The sequence below is a fragment of the Penaeus chinensis genome, chromosome 24 (genome assembly GCF_019202785.1).
Source record: "Penaeus chinensis breed Huanghai No. 1 chromosome 24, ASM1920278v2, whole genome shotgun sequence".
Classification (NCBI taxonomy): Eukaryota; Metazoa; Arthropoda; class Malacostraca; order Decapoda; family Penaeidae; genus Penaeus; species Penaeus chinensis.
In genome coordinates, this window is record NC_061842.1 from 25,972,994 (window position 1) to 25,992,993 (window position 20,000).

The 20,000-nt window shown below is 50.7% G+C and overlaps 1 protein-coding gene across 1 annotated transcript in view; it reads left to right on the forward strand.

Moving 5' to 3' along the window:
- LOC125038380 (neurogenic locus Notch protein-like) overlaps positions 1 to 20,000 on the forward strand; it is a 156,352-nt gene that overhangs the window by 24,334 nt on the left and 112,018 nt on the right. The window contains exon 2 of the mRNA XM_047631882.1: positions 3,685 to 3,763. Coding sequence (XP_047487838.1) covers positions 3,685 to 3,763 — 79 coding nt within the window. The remainder of the gene's footprint in view (positions 1 to 3,684; positions 3,764 to 20,000) is intronic.

Genomic DNA, 20,000 nt, shown 5'->3' on the forward strand with positions numbered 1-20,000 from the left:
GCTTATACTTTTCCCATGAGTCAGGGAGTCTGGGCGTGGGCGCGCGCGACAGTGCTACAGGCGTGGTCCCGACAAGGTTTCATAGTTGTGGCACACGAGGAGAGACCACAGACCCGATACCCGAGACCTGTAGACTGGATCTTGCACCGTGACCTGGCGTCTAGGGCGGGGTGTGTAGGGGAGATGGGAGGCGGGAGGGGAGAGTGGGGAGGAGAGGGGAGGTAGGGAGGGAGGGAGGAGAGGGGAGATGGGAAAGGAGGGAGGAGTGGGGAGGTAGGGAGGGAGGGAGGAGTGGGGAGGAAGGGAGGGAGGGAGGAAAGGGGAGATGGGGAAGGAGGGAGGAGAGGGGTGATGGGAAAGGAGGGAGGAGAGGGGAGATAGGGAGGGAGGGAGGAGAGGGGAGATAGGGAGGGAGAAGGGAGAAAGGGAGGAGAGGGGAGATGGGAAGAGGGGAGGGGGGTGGGGGGATTTGTGGGTACGTTGGCGGGGCGGGGCACGCGAGATTCACGGAGGTCAAACGTACTTGAGAGAGTTTTAAATCTTTTGCAGTAAAATAAAAAGATTGTTGAAAGGTCATGTCATGGCGTTATCAAGTTTTATTTGAATTTTCCCTCTCGCGAGATTCGGTTTTTTTTTTTTTTTGAATTTCCTTTCCGTCGTCTTAAATCCGAAGTAAAATAATCGCCGATTGTTCTTGAAGAGCGAGAGGCTAAGGGAGGGGGGTGGGGGCGAGGGGGGGGTGGGGGTGAGGGCGCCTCGCAGCACGACGCCGGCCCAGAGGTGTATCGCCCTGACGCCCTTCCCTTTCGCTTTCCTTCTCCCTTCCTCTCTTCCTTCCTTCCTTCCATTCCTCCTTTCTTCTTACTTCCTTCGTTCTTCCATTCTTCCTATTTGCTGTTCCTCCTTTCTTCCTTGCTGTTCCTACTTTTCCTTGCTTCTTTTTGCGTTTTCTCTTTCTCTTCTCCCTTCTTTTTCGTTCCTCCATTTCTTTCTTCTCTCTCTTTTGTCTATATTTTTATTTTACCCTATCTCTATCTCTCTCTCTCTCTCTCTCTCTCTCTCTCTCTCTCTCTCTCTCTCTCTCTCTCTCTCTCTCTCTCTCTCTCTCTCTCTCTCTCTCTTTCTCTTTCTCTCTCTTTCTCTCTCTCCCTCCCTCCCTCCCTCTCTCCCTCCCTCCCTCCCTCCCTCCCTCCCTCCCTCTCTCTCCCCCCTCTCTCTCCCCCCTTTCTCTCCCTCTCCCCCTTCTCTCTCGCTCTTTCTCTTTCTCTCTTGCTCTTTCTCTCCTTCTCTTTTTCTCGCTCTCTCTTCGCGGATGTTTATGCCCTCTCGACCTCCCGAAAAAAATGACCCATTCAACATCGGCCAACATCTTCCACCAGCCAGCCCACCGCCCTCGCTCTTAATTCTTGCGGTTGCTGCCCACACCATCCTCATAAACTTCCTTATACTCCCGCCCCTTCCCCTTATAACCACGTCTTCATGCCCGTCTCCTCATACCATATCTTCATAGCTTCTTCCATTCTTATGGTCTCCTATCGCGGACACGTATCCTTCTCTTCCTCATGCCTGCCATCTCCGTAGGCCATGTTCTCATACTACGTCCTCATGCCCACTTCATGCCCACCTCATGCCCACCTCATGCCCACCTCATGCCCATTCCTCAGGGCCAGCTCCTCATCCTCTTTCCTCTCCTACTTCTTCTATTTTTTCCTAATCTATTTCCCCCCTACTCTTTTTGACACCATCTCTTTTCTCCTCCTCTCTTCTCCTCTTTCTCTCTTCTCCTTTTCCTCCTTACTCTCCTTTCCTTCCTCTTCCTGTTTGTCCCTTCTTCGCCTCCGCTTCCTCTGCCTCCTAAATTCACAGGGCTGGAAGAAAGGGGGGGGCAAAGGGGGGAGGGGGGGAGACAAGTTAATGGCTGATAAGGACTTTGGACTTTGCAATTACGCGAGATGTTCATGGCATGATTGGAAGATGCCCGGGGGTGCTCGTTGATGCCCGGTGCGGCCGCCGATGCCCGGTATGCCCGTGTCAACTCCGAGGCTTTTTTTTGGAAAGATCACCGGCCGTGCGGGGCTGGAAATCGAACGTGCGAGGAGGATGGACAAAGGTTAGGCGGGGGCATGGGTGGGGTAGGGGGTGGGTATGGGGTGGGTAGGAGGTAGGTGAGGGGTGAGAGGATAGGTTGGGTGGGTTGGGTGGATGGGGGGGAGGAGGATGAGTCGGGTGGGTGAGTGGGGAGGGGGTAGGTGAGTGGGGAGAGGATAGGCTGGGTGGGTTGGGTGGGTAGGTAAGTGGGCAGAGGGTGGGTTGTTGCCGAATGGTTTGGGGGAGAGGATAGATCGGGTGCGTAGCTAGTGATGGGGTGGGTGGGTAAATGGGTAAGTGGGTAGGTTCGGATGCGTAGGGGGAAATAGGGGGTGAAAGTGACCAACCCACCAACCCACCCACCTCCCTCGGGATCGGCCGAGGCAATTATTCATCGCGCAGGGGAGGGATGGCGGAGCGTGTATGGAGCCATAGAGAATTTTAATGGACACGCTTTGCTTCAATGGCGGATGGGAGGTGGGGCATTGGGGGGGTGTTGGGGGGGTAGGGAGGAGGCAGTGGAAGGGAAAGGAAGGAGATGGAGAGAGGAGGGGGGGATATAAAGAAGAAAAAGGAAGAGAAGGGGTAATATAAATTTGACGAATGGAAGTTTTGGGAGACGTGAATGGTGCAACGGTCTGGGGGGGAGGAGGGAGAGAAGGTGGGTCATAGGGGGGGGTGATCGAGTGACCGGCATAATAATGTCATCATGGCCGGGTCGAGGACAGAAAAGCAGGTAGATCGTCCATGGGGCCAGGTAATAGCCAGGTAATATCACGGTAGATGGGCGGGCAGGGGGGGGGGGGGTGAGATTTCGCTAAAATGTGATTATCTTTCATTGAGCGGGTGGGTGGGGAGGGGGGAGGGTTGAAGAGGAGGGAAGGGGGGAGGGCTGGTATTATGGGCGTGTCGGCGGTTGTCATGCGGGGGCCTTGGGTGACCATGGGCGTGGGCGCGGGCGTGAAGCGAGAAGGCGCGACCCGTGAGTGAAAGGTGTGATGCGGCCGCGGTGTTCCCAGCGTGTGGGCGAGTGTCATGTCCAGGCTCGGATGTAAGTGATATAAGTAAGGGACCTAAACCGTGCAAGTTATATGTTTATGCATTGTAAGGAAAGGCAAATAGTGAAAGTGCTGCAAATGGCATCAAAGTGATGTATGCCGCGTGAGTGATATGTAAGTAGTATAAGTGTTGGTCATACCTCATCGGCTTTTCCTCTGCGATTATGGTTATGGATGGTGCTGTTGGGAAATCCGACCGTAATGTTAAACGACGTGTGAATTCGGCGATTTGTGAATGGAAGCGTGGGTGTAATTCACCAGAGAAAGCGGAGTATACCTTTTGTATTTCTATCATTTGTGTTGTGCATATATATATATATATATATATATATATATATATATATAGAGAGAGAGAGAGAGAGAGAGAGAGAGAGAAAGAGAGAGAGAGAGAGAGACTATATATGTGTGTGTGGTGTGTGTGTTTCTGTATATGTGTATGTATGTGTATGTGTGTTTTTACCGGGTCCGTATGTTCTCATTAATGCATTTTTTCTTCTTCTCTCGATCTGTTTAATGAATTGTTTCGTTCTCCTTCCAGGTATTATATCCTGCTCCCCCAACCCGTGCAAGAACAACGGAGTCTGCATGTCGAACCCCGGTGCCGAATCTTATTGCGAGTGAGTACCCTTCTGTTTTTTTCTTCGTTATTTTGTCATTTTGAGTACATGTTGCTGTTATAATAATGATAATAGTAATAATGATAATTATTATTATATTATTATTATTAGTGTTATTATTATTATTATTATTATTATTTTATATCGGTGATTTTCCTCGTTGTTGTCATTTTATTTTTGCCATTTTCGTCTTTTTTGTTCCACTTTCGTCCCTCCGCGACTTGCCTGCATTGCGTTGCGTTGGCATTTTATGGCACATATTAAGCCCTTTTTTCGCCGGTTGGGTTTGTACATAATGGCCGGTCCGAAGTCCATTTTAAGGCTTTTAACGAGCGGTATGCAAATTGACGGGGGCGATCGGCGGAGGAACTACCGTGGGAGAGTGCGACGACAGGTCGGGCAAACACGGTAACTTGATAAATGAAGTGGCTGACCTCCCCTCGCTTTGTCTCCCATTACTTATCTCCCTCTTTCGCTACCCCTCTGTCTCTATCTGTCTCTCTCCCCTCTTTTCCTTGTTAAGTGTTTTCGACTTTCCGCTGTTCCCAGGACCTGGAAGCAACCAGCTGTCCTGTCTTCGCTCAACCTGCTGTTATCGGTGGTTTGTGACCTCTCTCTCTCCCCTCTCCTCTCTCCCCTCTCCCCTCTACCCTCTCCCCTCTCCCCTCTCCCCTCTCCTCCCCTCCGCGGCGGACATGCACGTAATTGAATCGAGAGGTTTTAGGTAGTCCCGTGGGGAGGCCACTCGCTCGTGAGAATGGCCTCGTTTTGCGGGCTGGCAGCGGGTGTTGTCTTTAGCCAGATTGCAGGATTAGTACGCCCACGAGACACTTCTCCGCCCCTCCCCCCCTCTACTCCCCTCTCTCCCCTCTCTCCCCTATCCTTCCCTCCTTGTTTCCCCTATCCTTCCCTCGGTATCACCCTTCCTCCCTCCCTCCCTCCCTTTTCCCCTCCTCCCTCCCTCCCTCCCTCCCTCTTCCCCTCCTCCCTCCCTCCCTCCCTCTTCCCCTCCTCCCACTTCCCAGACCAAAAAGTGTGTAAACAAGGGGTTAAATACAAGGCCATCCGCGCGGCGCTGTTATTGGGGTATTTATCCTCCTCCGAGACTGTTATTGTGGGAGAGCACGCCGCGCCATTGTTCCTGGGCGGTGTGTCCTGCGTGTGGAGGAGGGGGTGGGGGAAGGGGGAAGGGGGGGGAGGGGGGAGGGGGCAGAAGACTTAGGAGGGGGTAGAAGAACAGTCTTCTTGGTAAGGATAGGGGAAGTGGGGTTAGGAGAAGAAGGTGGGTTGGAGTCTTGAAAATAGTAGGGGAAGGGGTATGGTAAAGGGCAAGGGAGATTGGAAAGGGTGGGGGGTAGGGAGGCTGGGAATCTTAGTAGGGTATAAGAGAAGGGGGGGGGGGGGCAGAAGAAGGAGTGCAGTAGTCTTAGAAACGGTAAAGGGAGGGGTGTAAGAGAGGTAGGGGAAGGGGTAGGGGAAGGGGGAGCAGGAGTTTTAGGAGGGGTAAAGGGGGAGGGGGGTAGACAGATCAGTTTGTTTGTGATGCGGTTTCTGTATTTTTTATTTTTTTATTTTTTTGCTTTGGGACGTTTCTGTATGCATGTGCGCGTCTCCTGGCGTTGCCTTGACTCAGGGCAGGCAATCATTTCCTGTTGCTTCCAAAAGTCCGTCAATATTTATCGCTTTGTTTGTCTTCTCCTCTCACGCTATTTTTTCTTTTCTTTTCTTTTATTCTCTTTGATTAGTTCATATTTTTGCGTTCTCACCTTTTTTTTTTTTCTCTCTTATCGTGTATATGCGGTATATGCATGGGTCATAGTATCTTCATATCTTAAGTGGCACATCTTGACATCTGTGACATCTGTTTATCAGTTTATACGTATAATCCCTTTTAGTCTCCTGTCCCTCTCTCTCTTACCTCCCATCCCCTTCCCCCTGTCTCTCCTCCTCCTCCTCCTCCTCCTCATCCTCCTCCTCCTCCTCCTCCTCCTCCTCCTCCTCCTCCCCGCCCCTTACGCACCTGTTGGTCGGTTAAATACATTTAGATCGGCCCTAATACGCGCCCCTGAAGTGTCCCTAAGGGAATGGCCTTCCGTGGGAACGTGAATCTTCCCAGGGATACGTCAGGGTGATCGTCTGTGACTCCGTATGGTAGCTAAGTAGGTGGAGATAGAGGTGGAGGTGGAGGAGGTGGAGGTGGTGGTGGAGATGGAGGTGGTGGGGGAGGTGGAGGTGGTGGGGGAAGTGGAGGTGGGGGAGGTGGAGGTGATGGGGGTTGGAGATAGAGTTGGAGGTGGAGGTGGTGGTGGAGGAGGTGGTGGTGGTGGAGGAGGTGGAGGATGAGGAGGAGGAGGTGGTAGGGGAGGTGGAGGTGGTGGGGGAGGTGGAGGAAGAGGAGGAGGAGGAGGAGGAGCTGCTATGTGCATTCGGGATCGGCAAAGCAGGCCGCCCATCTGTGGTCTTATTTTGTATCTCTTTTTATTGGTATTATATTTGGAGGAGGGTGGGGTGGGGGGAGGGGGAGAGTCGGTGGGGGTTTCTTTGTTCTGCTTTGGTTTAACATTTGTATATGTACATTTTGCTTTTTTTGTTTATTCGCTTTGTTTTTCTTATTATTTCCCTTTCCCTTTCCCAGTTTCTCATATGTCTGTCGTGCTAAACATTCCTCCTCCCTTACATCATTTCTCATTCTCCGTTCCTTCTCTTCTCTCCCCTCCCCTCTCCTCCCCTCCCCTCTCCTCCCCTCCCCTCCCCTCCCCTCCTCTCCTCTCCTTTCCCCCTCTCTTCTCCCCCTTCGCGCCCTTCATTCCTCTCTTTCCCTTACCCTCCCCTCCCCTCCCCTCCCCTCCCTTCCCTTCCCCCTCCCCCCTCCCTTCCCCCTCCCTTCCCCCTCCCTTCCCCTCCCTTCCCCCTCCCTGCTCCTCTCCCCTCCCCTTGGTTTCCTCAACCCCTGAAGATAACGGCGACTCGCGGGGTCAGCTCGGAGGGGTCACGGATGCTCGGCCGGAATGAGATAATGACCCGTTTCGCGAAGCCTCCGCTGTAGCCGCCGCGCCGAAAATTGCCGCCGTAGGCCTACCAGATGTACCGGCGGCGTTTGCGTGATTTGTAGGCGCTGTTGTTGCCGGCGGGAAGGGAAAGGGGGGGGGGGGGAGGGAAAAAGGGAGGGAGGGAGGGACGTCAGGTTGATAGGTGTGTGTGTGTTTGCGATTAGGGTGGTCTGGTATGTGTGTGTGTGTGTGTGTGTGTGTGTGTGTGTGTGTGTGTGTGTGTGTGTGTGTGTGTGTGTGCGTGTGTGTGTGTGTGTGTGTGTGTGCGTGTGTGTGCCCGTACATATGCCTCTCTTTACTTAAACATTCGTGCATGTCTGTTTGAAAATTGTCTTACTATACCCCCCCCCCAAAAAAAATAAAAAAATAAAAGAGATGCAAACGAAGAACGACTAAAAATGGGAAATGAAAAAGAGAGAAAGAGAGAGAGAGAGAGAGAGAGGGGAAAAAGAAAAGATAAACCGGTGGAAAACAAACAAGCTAGCCAAACAGACAGATGATGGAACGGACAACACAAAAAGCCGGATGAAAGAAGAGAAGAGAATGAGAAGAAAAGAAAATAGAGAGAAAAAAAAAAGAAAGAGAGAGAGAGAAAGAGCATCATCCTCTATATCTCCCCCCCTCCCTCTCCCCCCCCCTCTCCCGTCCAGCCGCAGCATCCTCGGCGTTCTTGTAAACAGTCGCGGATAAGTCGGGGCGAGTGGCGTGAGACCATTGAAAGCGTCGGCCGAAATCCGATTAATTGAACTTGATTGGCCGATCATTGTTATTGTGTTTTTTTGGCGTGTCCCCTCGCTGCTCTGGTTTCCCCCTTGCCGAGGGTCCAGATGGTGAGGGCAGAGGGCAAGTGGGGAGGAAGGGAGGGGCGAGGAAGAGAGGGAGAGGGGAGGAAGGGAGTGAGAAGGAGAGGGGAGGAAGGGAGTGAGAAGGAGAGGGGAGGAAGGGAGGGAGAAGGAGAGGGGAGGAAGGGAGGGAGAAGGAGAGGGGAGGAAGGGAGGGAGAAGGAGAGGGAGAGGGGAGGAAGGGAGGGTAAGTGGGGAGGGAAGGGAGGGTCAGTGGGGAGGAAGGGAGGGTAAGTGGGGAAGGGAAGGGAGGAAGGGAGAGGGAGAGGGGAGGAAGGGAGGGTAAGTGGGGAGGGAAGGGAGAGGGAGAGGAGATGAAGGGAGGGTAAGTGGGGAGGGAGAGGGAGAGGGGAGGAAGGGAGGGTAAGTGGGGAGGGAATGAGGATTGCAGGGTAAGGAGGGGAGATGGAGAAGTGGGGAAGGAAGGGATGGAAAGGAATGTATGGGAGTGGAGGCAGGGTAGGTTTTGAGTTTTATTAATGATAACGAGTGAGAAGGAGACAGAATGATGGAGATTAATGTATGTTTATATATTAAGAGTCCTACATAGAAACGAGATATATAGATAGAAAAGAATGAGAATATTTAAATAGTGAAAATAAAGTAAGGGGGAAAAACGTGGGGAAAGGAGAGACAGAAAAAATGAGAGCGAATCCGTAGACAGAGGAGATGAAATAAAAGGAAGAAGGGAATGAATAAAAGAATGAGAAACGGAGAGGACCACCACGGACGTTAGATAAGTACACGCTTCTGGCACAACGGCGGTTCGTCACTGTCGGGTAATTGACCACGTATTATTATTGTCATTATTTGGAGATTAACCGACTGGTTTAATTTATCATTGATCCTGTGATTTTGTACGTGCATGCGTGTGTGTGTGTGTGTGTGTGTGTGGCGTCAGTTCGTGCGTGTTGGGGATTGGGGAGCACGTGGGAGTCAGTATATGTTTATCGTTTTCTAATTGTCCGATAAAAAGGAGTAGAAAAAAAAGGAAAGAATAATGGCCGTATGAAAGATCAAAAGGTTCCCAAGACGCGGACAAATGCGTGTTCAAACGGCTGAGAAAATTCAACAGCGGGCGAGGGTCGGCCGGCATGCGAGGCGGCAGTAAAAAGGGTTGAAAATGGAGTTTGTCGCCCGTCGCTGTTTATTCAATAATTGCCTCCCCTTCCCCTCACCCTTCCCCTCTCCTTCCTCTCTTCCCCCCCTCTCTTTCCCTTCTCCCTCTCCCTCCTCTCTCCCCCCCTCTCCTTCCCTTCTCCCTCTCCCTCCCTTCTCCCTCTCCCTCCCTTCTCCCCCTCCCTCCATTCCACCTATCCTCTATCTCCTCTCCCTTCCTCTCCCTCTCCCCTCTCTCTCTCCCGCTCCCCTATCTCTCTCCCTCTCCCCTATCTCTCTCCCTCTCCCCTATCTCTCTCCCTTTCCCCTATCTCCTCGTCTCTCTGCTCTTCTCTCCTTCTGCTTCATCCTAACCTCCCATTTCTCTCTTTTCTTATCGTCTCTGATCTTCTCTTCTTTCTTCGCCTCCTTTAACTCCTCTTCTTCCTTTCCTTTTTTTTTATCCGTCTCCTCTCACATCCTTTCTCCCTACTTCTTCTTGCTTCTCATTCCCTTTATTCTCTACTTACTCCCTTTCCTCTTCCTCTTCCTCTTCCCTAATTCTTTATTATGCATTCGTTGCTTTTGTTAATTTTATCACCATCACAGTCAGTCAGACAGACAGACAGACGGTCAGACGGCACAGAATAGGCCCATCTGGCACGGAGGTCTATTAAAGGGCTGTTGGGAATTCCTTAATTGAATTAATGAGTTGAATATAGTGGAAGAGTTATTAATTATGGTTTATTGTGAAAGGAGGGTGTGTGCGTGTTTTTTTTTTTTGTGTGTGTATGTTGCATTTGAATTATGGTCGTTGCGGCGGGCTCAACATAAGGCCTTATGTGGTGGGTGTCATTAAGGTTCATTTTTGTAACCCTATCCCCCCCCCCTTCCACTGGGTTTTGTGTTTGGGTTGGGCATTGCGAGGAGGAAGAGGAGGAGGAGGGAGGAGGGTGTGAGCCTATGGGTTATGAGGGGGGGAGGTTGATTTGATTTTGTTGTTGTTGTTGTTGTTGTTGTTGTTGTTTGTATGGTTTTGTTAGTTTCGTTGTGCGTGATTCCTCAATCATCATTATTATTATTATTATTATTATTATTATTATTATTATTATTATTTACTTCCCATGATTTTTGTCTGCATAGCACACATGAACGGTTTAAAAAGAAAAAAAAGGAATAGGTTACAGAAGGCAAATAGAAGGAAATTAAAAGGAAGAACTTAAATAGAGAAAAGAAAGAAGGAATTCAAAAAAGAAAAGAAAGAAAGAATAAAAAAAGAAGGAATTAAAAAAAAAAGAAGAGGAAAAGAAAGTATTTTTAAATAATTGAAAGGAATTCAAAAAGAAAAAAAGAAAAAAAAATGGAAAGAAGGAATTTAAAAAAAGAACAAAAAATAACGAAGAAATAAAAATTAAAAAGTCAATAAATCAAAAAATCAAGTTTCACTCCCTCGCTACAGCAAAGACGCATGAAAGGGGAGTTTGTGCATGATCAAACATCCATCCCCGACGCCATGCTAATGCCTTCCCCACTAATGACTGCTCCTCCGGCCCCTCCATATGGAAACGCTGCCTCGCCCCCCCATCACGAAACTTGTCTTTTGTTGCTCGGGCGTTAATTGAACAGTAATTAAAGCCTCGGGGGTTAATGACCATAGACCCTTGGCCGTTGTGTTGATAGACGGTTTCTTGGAAGGTGATGCTGGCTCTGTGAGATGATTTTTATTATTTTTTTAAATTTTATTTTTGTTTTTTCTACTTTTTTTGTATGTGTGTTGGGTCTGGTTCTTTGTTTTTATTTTTTTTATCTTTATTTTTTATATTATTTGTTTATTCATTTGTTTGTTTTATTTGTTTATTTATTTGTTATTTATCGGTCATTATCGATAACTGCGCGGTCAGCATCGTCACTGGCTTTTCTCTCTTTTCTTTTCCCCTTTCTTCAGTTTTTCTTTCTTAATTAGGACTATTGGTGGAGGCAATGACCAAGTAGTCTTTTATAGGGAGAGGGTAGGGAGAGGAGACATATAGGGTTTGTGTGCATGGGGAGGAGAGAGGGGGGGGGGTGAGGAGGAGGAGAGGAGAGGAAGGGAGACGGGGAATTGAAAGGAAGAGGAGAGGGAAGAGTAAGGAGAGGAGAGGAGAGGAAAGGGAAGAGAAAGAGGGGAGGAGAGGAGAGGAAAGGGAAGAGAAAGAGGGGAGGAGAGGAAAGGGAAGAGAAAGGAGAGGGGAGGAAAGGAGAGGAGAGGAGAGGCTAGGATTGGAGGGCTATGAGCATGCAGGATACTCGGCCGTCACAACCCTGCTCTCTTCAAACCGCCGGGTCACAATGGACAGGAAAAGGCCTCGCGAGTCACAATAGGATCTCGACTGAGCTTTATCCTGCACGGGGTCCGTCGCTCGTAGGATCATTCTGAATAACTCGCCCCTCTCTCTCTCTCTCTCATTCTCTCTTTCTCTCTCGTTATCGTACTCTCTCTTTCTCTCTCTTTCTCTCTCGTTATCGTACTCTCTCTCTCCCTCTCCCTCTCCCTCTCCCTCTCCCTCTCCCTCTCCCTCTCCCTCTCCCTCTCCCTCTCCCTCTCCCTCTCTCTCTCTCTCTCTCTCTCTCTCTCTCTCTCTCTCTCTCTCTCTCTCTCTCTCTCTCTCTCTCTCTCTCTCTCTCTCTCTTATTTTCCTCGGCCCTTCCATCCTTCACGTGATTCCTCCCCCCTTTTTTATTCTCCTTTCTCCCTTCCCTCTCTTTCCATCTTATTTTCCTCAACCCCTTCCATCCTTCGCGTGTTTCTTCTCACATGTTCTCTCCTCTCCCCCTTTCTTCTCTCCCCTTCTTATTCACGTGTTTCTTCTCACATGTTCTCTCCTCTACCCATTTCTACTCTCCCGCTTTACTCTCTCCCCCTTTACTCTCTCCCCCTTTACTCTCTCCCCCTTTCTTCTCTCCCCCTTTACTCTCTCCCTCTTTCTTCTCTCCCCTTCTTATTCACGTGTTTCTTCTCACATGTTCTCTCCTCTCCCCCTTTCTTTTCTCCCCTTCTTATTCACGTGTTTCGCAGCGAGTCCCGGATGCTGGCGTATCGGATGACAGGATTTCACCGTCCTGTGGCACGAAGGAAAACCTTGCTTTCTAAAGAGACGTGCATTAACCCGCGCTGGAGACACGTGGGTTGTGAAGGAGTGGGTTGGGTGGGTCCTTGGTGGGGAGGGTGGGTGAGTGTGGGGTAGTTTTGTAGGTTGGTAGGTTGGTAGGTGGGTGGGTGGGTAGGTAGGTGGATGGGTGGGTAGGTAGGTGGGAGTGGGTGGTGGGTGGGGGGATAGGTAGGGGGGCAGGTGGTTGCTAGGAGTGGGTGACGGGGTTTGAGGGGGTGGTAGTTATATGGATATGGATATTGGAGGGGGGGGGTAGATGAAGTGGAGGGGGAGGTTAAGGTAGAGGTGGTTTGAAGGGGATGGTGAAGGTGAATAGGTGGAGGTGGATGAGAGAGAGAGAGAGAGAGAGAGAGAGAGAGAGAGAGAGAGAGAGAGAGAGAGAGATAGAGATAGAGATAGAGATAGAGATAGAGAGAGAGAGAGAGATAGAGATAGAGATAGAGATAGAGATAGAGATAGAGATAGAGATAGAGATAGAGATAGAGATAGAGATAGAGATAGAGATAGAGATAGAGATAGAGATAGAGATAGAGATAGAGATAGAGATAGAGATAGAGAGAGAGATAGAGAGAGAAAGAAACAGAGAGAGAGAAAGAAACAGAGAAACAGAGACAGAGACAGAGACAGAGACATACAGATAGAGGTTTTTATATTTATTGGCGATGAACGTGTGATTGCCGATACATTACCTGGCCTCGGGGCTAATGGACCTAAATTGACCGGACTCCCCCCCCTCCCCCCCTTTTGATTCTCTCTGTCGGGCTCCCAAATGGACGTAAACGGTTGACATTGGCGGCTGAACGGCTGTTGTTTCGTTGACATAGCAGGTTGAAGTGTTGTTTGTTGTTTGCATTGACGGCAACTTGGGTCGGGTTGAGCGAGGGCTAGTTGGTAATGTATTTGCTTCTATGGAAGAGTTGTGGTGGTGGTGGTGGTGGCGATGGTGGTGGCGATGGTGGTGATGGTGATAGCAGTAGTAGTAGTATTAATAATGATAACGATGATTTATTTTTTTGGGGGGGCATCATTGTGATTACTGCAACAGGTCGACGGCTCTAGCTGAAACCCACCTCCCTCCCCTCCCCCCTACCCCCCCACCCCACCCACCCCACCCCACCCAACCCAACCCTCTTCCCACTCCCTTGCTCGTATGTGGTTCAGCACAGGAAGTCGGGGCAGCCGTATAGGAGGACCGACCAACCCCATCCGATAGCGGTGCATCTGCGTCGGGAGTTCGGAGGTCGGCGGGAGTCGGGAGTCGGGAGTCGGGGGTGGAAGAGGCTATTTAAACGCTGACGTCACCCGATCAACGCACCTCAAACATTGATCCGAATGTCCTTTTGCCGTGATGGATCGTACGGTCGCGTTGCACGTGTTGTGTATCAGTGCCCAATTATAATTTTTTTTTTCTTCGTAATTTAGTTGTTGTTTTTTTTTGTTCTTTTGTTTTTTATTGTAAGGTTTTGATATTTTTTTAGGCAGAGGTACAGAGTTGCGTTCATTTGACGCATCTCGCAAAAAGAGAAGAGGAATAGGAGAAGGTGAAGAAGAGGAAGAAGAATAAAGAAGTATAAAGGGAATGGAGAACAGGAAGAAAGAGAGGAAGGGAAGGACAAGTAACACGGACGATAAAGGACGTGCGAGGTGCGAGACGTGGCAGCGTCGGAGGGCTCGCGAGTGGGCAGGTGTTGCCCCACCGCCCCCCTGATGCCATATACCGGGCATTACCTTTTTTGAGTGCGCGGACGAACCTCTCTGCCACCCCATAGACGATAACGATATGGTCGAAAGTCTATTTGTCTTATCTATCGGCGAGGAGGGGCGTCCACTCGTGAAGCCTCCGCGGAGATAAGCCCTACCGAAGAAGAGGAAGACGAGGGAGAAGCAGCAGAAGTGAGTCGTGATTGAGGAGGTTCTGCCCCGAGACGCCGAGTCCTCCCTCCGTCCCTACCTCCCTCCCTACCGCCCTTACCTCTCCCTCCCCTCCCCTCCCCTCCACGCGGCGCGGGGCGACACACGACCGCACGCACAGCTGCTGTCCCGCCCGCCCGCCCGCCCGCCGCCGCTGCCCCGCCGATCGGATCCTTTCGGGTTCCTTGGTGCCCCGCGGCTGCCCCTCGCTCTCCGCCCCGGATTAAGGGCCCGGGGCTTGTATTTGCCTTATTTTATTGCTTTATGGCAGAGGGGCGTTGGGTTTTAATTTCCTTCCACTGTGCTCAGGTTCTTGCGATTGTTTATTAATTAATTGTTGTTATTGTTTTAGGCTACTCTTGTTATATTTGTTTTTCTTTGTTATGAGGTTGAGAATGATGGTAGGAATAGTAATGATGATAATAATGATGATAATAAGAAAGATAATATCAAAGTAATATTTTGAATATGTTTTCCACACAGAAGAGAGTTTCTGAATCTCTCCATTCCTTCTTTTATTCTCCCTCTCCCTGTCCCTGTCCCTTTCTCGTCAAGATCGAGATCGTGGGCCTGAACGCGGCATTTGGGATTAAGAGAGACGCGTGGGATAAAGGAGGGAAGAAGGGAGAGAGGGGGAAGAGGCAAGGGGCAAGGGAAAGGGAAGGGAAGAGAGGGGAGGGGAGGGGAGGGATGGAGAAAGAGAGAGAAAAAGAGAGAGAGAGAGAGAGGAAAGGAGGGCGTCGTAGGAAGGAAAGTAAGAGAGAGAGAGAGAGCGAGAGAGGAAGAGGAGGAGGGATTATATATTAAGACCACCTTAGTACTGCGGCGGATTTGCTTTTGTCGGCCAGGTGATCGGCGGGCGAGCGGCAGGCCGGCTGTGACGCTGCGATAAGATACCACAGTCCTACCGCAGGTTTATTGGGGTACCACATGTGCACGGGGCGACTGGGCCTCTCCTGCCTTTTCTGTTTTTGTTTTTTTTCTGTCTTTTCTGTTTCTGTTTATCGTCGTCTCTATTTCTCGTTTTGTCTATCTGTTACTGCATGTTTCTCTTTTTGTCTGTCTCTGTCCAAATCTCTTGTCAGGATCTTTCGGTCTGACAATCTATCCATATATGCTTCTATCTGTTTAAATGGTTTTCTCCTTTTTTAATGCGCGCGTGTGTGTGTGTGTGTGTGTGTGTGTGTGTGTGTGTTTGTGTGTGTGTGTGTGTGTGTGTGTGTGTGTGTGTGTGTGTGTGCGTGTGTGTGTGCGTGTGCGTGTGTGCGTGTGTGTTATTTCACCACCGTCGACAATGTATTAAACATGATGGAGAAGATGTGTTATCGGCAGAACAAGAATGTATGGAATGATTATATATACACATTATTATAATATTCCGAATATATGTGTTTTTTCTCCTCTTTTTCTCTTTTCTTTTTTCTCTTAGTCTCCAATGCCACATTCTTCGGAATTAGACTCTTGGCAGTATCCTAATAGAAATATTTTGTATGATTGTTTTTCTTCGTCTGCCTTTTCCCTCTGCGTGTGTTGGGGGGAAGGGGAGGGGAGGGGGTAGAAAGGGAGGGGGGTTGCTCCTGGAACGTAGCGATGCGCTCCCATGCGTGTAGGATTGAATGCGTTTTCTTGCGCGAGACAGTTAGACCCGTGTGTTTTTTTTGTTTTTTTTTTTCTCGTTTTTCATTCGAACGAAGGGTTTATTGTACGCACGCAATGCAACCGAGGGTAATATGCTTGTTGTGGTGACGTGTGTGTTTCTGGCTCCAGCGGCTCGGAGGTATTTCGGGCCTCATTGTGCGAGGATGGAGAGGTGGGGGGTGGGGGGGGGGGACGGAGGAGGAGGATGGAGGATGAAGGATGAAGGATGAAGGATGAAGGATGAAGGATGAAGGATGTAGGATGGAGGATGGAGGATGGAGGATAAAGGATGGAGGATGAGCCCCTCGATGCTGGTGGCTGTCTCTCTCCTTCTCCTCGTGGCTAGTTGGGACTCCTCGGCGCGGCTATTTGCTCTGTCTAACTCGCTTCGGGCTCGGACCTAACGAAGCAGAAGTCCTGGGACGAGGATGGCTTCTCGGGCCGCGCTATTCACCGTCTATTGGCTCAGCGTCGGCGGCGGAGGCGGCGGAGGCGGTCATGAATACACGTAATATCGTCCTTCTTCTTCGGTGGCTCGGAAGGTAGAAAGACATTTTACAAATAGGGACGCGTCTCTTCTTCTTCTTCTCTTCCTCTCTCCCTCCCCCCCCCCCCTTCAACCTCTTTTAGGCCGAGCTTCCCCCGTGTAAACACGTTTGTAAATAGTTCGATTCCTGCCCTGTTTGTTATTTACACGGGGTGGTCGCTGGTCATTGTTGAGGAGGAGCCCGGCCGCCGAAGCCCAGTGGACCCACGATGCCCTCTGGTCCGACGTGACGTCACTGCTGTTTGCCCGCGCGCGGCTCCGACTTGGGCTTCGTGCGGGGGTCGTTTTTACGGCCGAATGAAGCGTTTGGTTGTGCTATTATGTTGTTGTTTTTGGTTTTGTATCTTATAAGGTTTGCGTATGGCTATGTAGTGGGAAAGGGAGAGGACGCAACGGGAGTGCGCCCATGCACCTTCATGCAATGATTCGTATTGACGGGAGAGGGGGGGAGTATAGGAGGGGAGGGGTAAGGGTGGGCAGGAAGGACCCGGGTACGGGGATCGGCGGAGGTGGGGGGGGAGGGATGGGGTATGGGAGAGGAGGGGGATTGGCGTAGGAGGCTAGGGGTCGGGGAGGGGGAGGGAGGGAGGAAGGGGGGATGTCCCGCGGCGTCACCAGTGAGCTCAGCGTGGGAACAAACTCGCGCTGGGTGAGTCGCCTATCACTGCCACGGGGAATAACTTAATGATAAATTTATCCACCCAGGGGACCGTTTTTTTTGGGGGGGGGAGGGGGGAGGGGGTCGTCCATAGTTGCTATCCTATTTTTTTTTTTTTTTATTATTCTAATTTCACATGTGTCGCGCAGAAGAGGATTGTCCCGATGAATGGATAGATGTGTGGATGCGGGTTACGTCTCCAGGGAGCAAGTAGTTAGATGGATAGATGGATAGATGCGTGGGTATCATTCGCATTAATTTTTATTGGAGATCTCGAAGTCAACTATGGGTTCTGTGATTTTTTTTTTGAGGGGGGGGAGTGCGGGCGCGCGGGCGGGTGTGATGGGGTGCGAGGGCGTGGTGGCAGAGTGTGGGTGGTTGGGGGGGGTTGTAGGGGAGGAAAATGAGGTCGAGGTTGTAAGTTGTAGTGGTTGTAGAGGTTGTAGGCCGTTGATAAGGAAGTCGACGTCATTGAGGGCGTAAGTACGGGCTGGGAGAGTAGAGGATGTTAGTCATTGGGAAGTACTTACGGCTGCGTAGGTGTAGGGAGGAGGGAGAGGGGGGGAGGGCGAAGGGATGTTTGGGGGGGGAATGGGTGGGGTATGGGGGTGGCTGAGGGGAGGGGAGGGGCGGGGACGGGCGGGGAGGGGAGGGTGGAGTGGGTATAGAGATGAAAGCCGCGATGAAAAGGTCTGCGCTCCGTTTGTTTTTATCTGGTGGAGCGCGCGAGGGTCGGCGAGGGTGTGGGGGTTCCCTCTAATAGATGGCTGGTTGGTACGCACACACACATATACGCATGTAGTCATGCTCACGCTCACGCACACTTATTCTTATACTCGTACTCACACACACTCACTCAGATTCACACATACACACACACAAACACACACACACACACACACACACACACACACACACACACACACACACACACACACACACACACACACACACACACACACACACAACCCCAACCCACACACAACACCCCCTCCCCCCCACATCCACTTCCACCCACACCCGCCTACCCAACCTATCCTAAAACAAACCCTTTCTTGGTGCGGGTACTGTGGGGGCGGCGGTGGCGGCGGTGGCGGTGGTAATGGTGATACCCCGTTTGAAACCCCGGTTGTGGAAGCCTCGGGAAAGCCCCCTGGCGGAGTTTGCTTCACCCCCACCCCCCCAACCCCACCCATCCTCCGCTTATTTATCCTGAACATGTGGAAGAGCATGTGGAAGACGGGTATTATTGAAATGGAACTTTGCATTAGGTTTCTTGTCTATTTTTTTTAGGTTGGGTGTTTTTTTTTTTCTTTCTTTTCTCTTTTCTTACGATTTTTTTTTTATCTCCGATTTCTAGCCCTCTCTCTTCTTCCTTTGTCTGTCTTTCTCTTTCTCAGTCTCTCTGGTTATCTGCATCTCTTCTCGTCTTGGGTGTGTGTATGAGTATGTGTGTTTTCGTATTTTTTGGTGTTTTACATGTGTGTGTGCACGTATGGTAGTATGTATGTGTGTTTTCCGTGTGTGTATGTATGGAAGTATGTATGTGTTTTCCGTGTGTGTGCACTTGTGTGTGTGTTTCCTTTCGCGTGTGTACCTGTGTGTATGTGTGTTTTTCATGGGTGTACGCATGTGTGTGTTTCTTCCCGTGTGTGCATGGCGGCGGCGACCAAAGTGTCCGGGGCCATCGGGAGATCACGTCCGCGCCGATTGAATCTGAGGAAGTTGTTTGTTGCCGAAGCCGTGATCGCAGATGCTGGCGGGCCCTCGCGTCAACACCTCCGCGGAGAGATCTTTGATTCCTGCACGCCCGTGGTCGCACCTTCGTCACGCCCACCCATTCCGCGGGCGCCTCCTCTCCTCCTGCCCCTGGTGCCTGGGCTGTGACCTCGAGGCGCCCACAAACAACACGGGAGTCACGTAGTTTAGCCCAACACTTAGTTTTCTTAACCCTCCTCTTAAGTTACAGTCTGACTACAGTTGATACAGTCATTACAGTTGCAAATGCAGGCTCGTTGTTGCAAGGTCTGTATCCGAGGCAAGGGTTTCCGAAGGCTTCCGAGGGGTTCGGGACTCTTTAAACTGAAGCCGGTTTGATTGCAGTGCGATTTTTTAGTTTAGTATGAATGGTGTTTACTCAGGCTTGAGCTATGTGCGATTTTTATGGGGTATGATTAGAGCGCACACAGACAGCACAAAGAAAGGTTTATTCTGGCCGCATTACATCAACATAAAGTTCTTAATTCATGATGATAAGTCAATATGTACACTCTTGCAGTGAGAAAGATAAGAGAGAGAGAGAGTGGGTGAAGGAAGATATTCAGACAGACGGACAGACACTCATAAGAATGCTTAGATATATTTAAACGTTCCTCTCTCTCTCTCACTCTCTCTCTCTCTCTCCTTCCCTCTCTCTTTCTCTTTCTCTTTCTCTTTCTCCCCCTCCCTCCCTCCGTCTGTCTGTCTGTCTGACTGACTGTCTATGTCCTTGTCTCTTTTCCTCTCAATCTCCCCTCCTTTCTCCCTCCTTCATTCTTTCTCTCTCTCTCCCCCTCTGACTCTTCCCCCCTCGCTCTCTCCAGTTCCTTCTTCTTTTTTTCCTCTCCTCAGGCAACCACTTCAAGTTATACCGTATTAAGCAGCTTTGGCATCGTCAGCAGTTGCCTGAAGCGAAGTGCAGCGGGTCGCCTCGCCTCGTCTTGTCTCGCCTCTGACCGCTTCAATCTCCTCACTTTTTTTTCAGTATTATTAGCGAGGAAAAAAGAGACACACCAAGTCGCGCTTTACGATATCATAATTTGGGCTTCTGAGCGTTATGTCCAGGGCTTTATGAGGGCGAGAGAGAAAAAAGGTGGTGGTTCTTTGGCTGCTGTTGTGTTCGTTCTTGTCAGGTGCTTCGCGACACGGCCTCGGGGTAAAGACTCCTCTGCTCACACGACATTGTATATTGTCGGGACGCATCTCTTTCCTCCTCAAGCTCCCCCCGTCTCCCTCCCCTCCCTCCCCCCGTTCTCCTCAAAGGTACCCCCTCCCCTCGACTCTTCACCGCTTCCCTGTCCAGTCTGTTGATGCCCCACTCCTTCTGCCCCTGCCCCCTGCCCCCTGCCCCCTACCTACTCTCGTGTCAATCCCCTCTATACCCACCCCGTGCTAGTCCCCTCCTATGCTCTTGCCCTCCCCTCATTCCCTCATGTCAGTCCCCTCCTGTGCCCCTGCCCCTGCCCCTACCCCTACCCCGCCGCGTGTCAGTCCCCTTCTCGTGCCCCCTTCCGTGTGCCCAGTTACCCCCTGCCTTGGCTCTCCCTGGAGAAGGTAATGACTGTGAACAATGCTGGTGGAGGTGT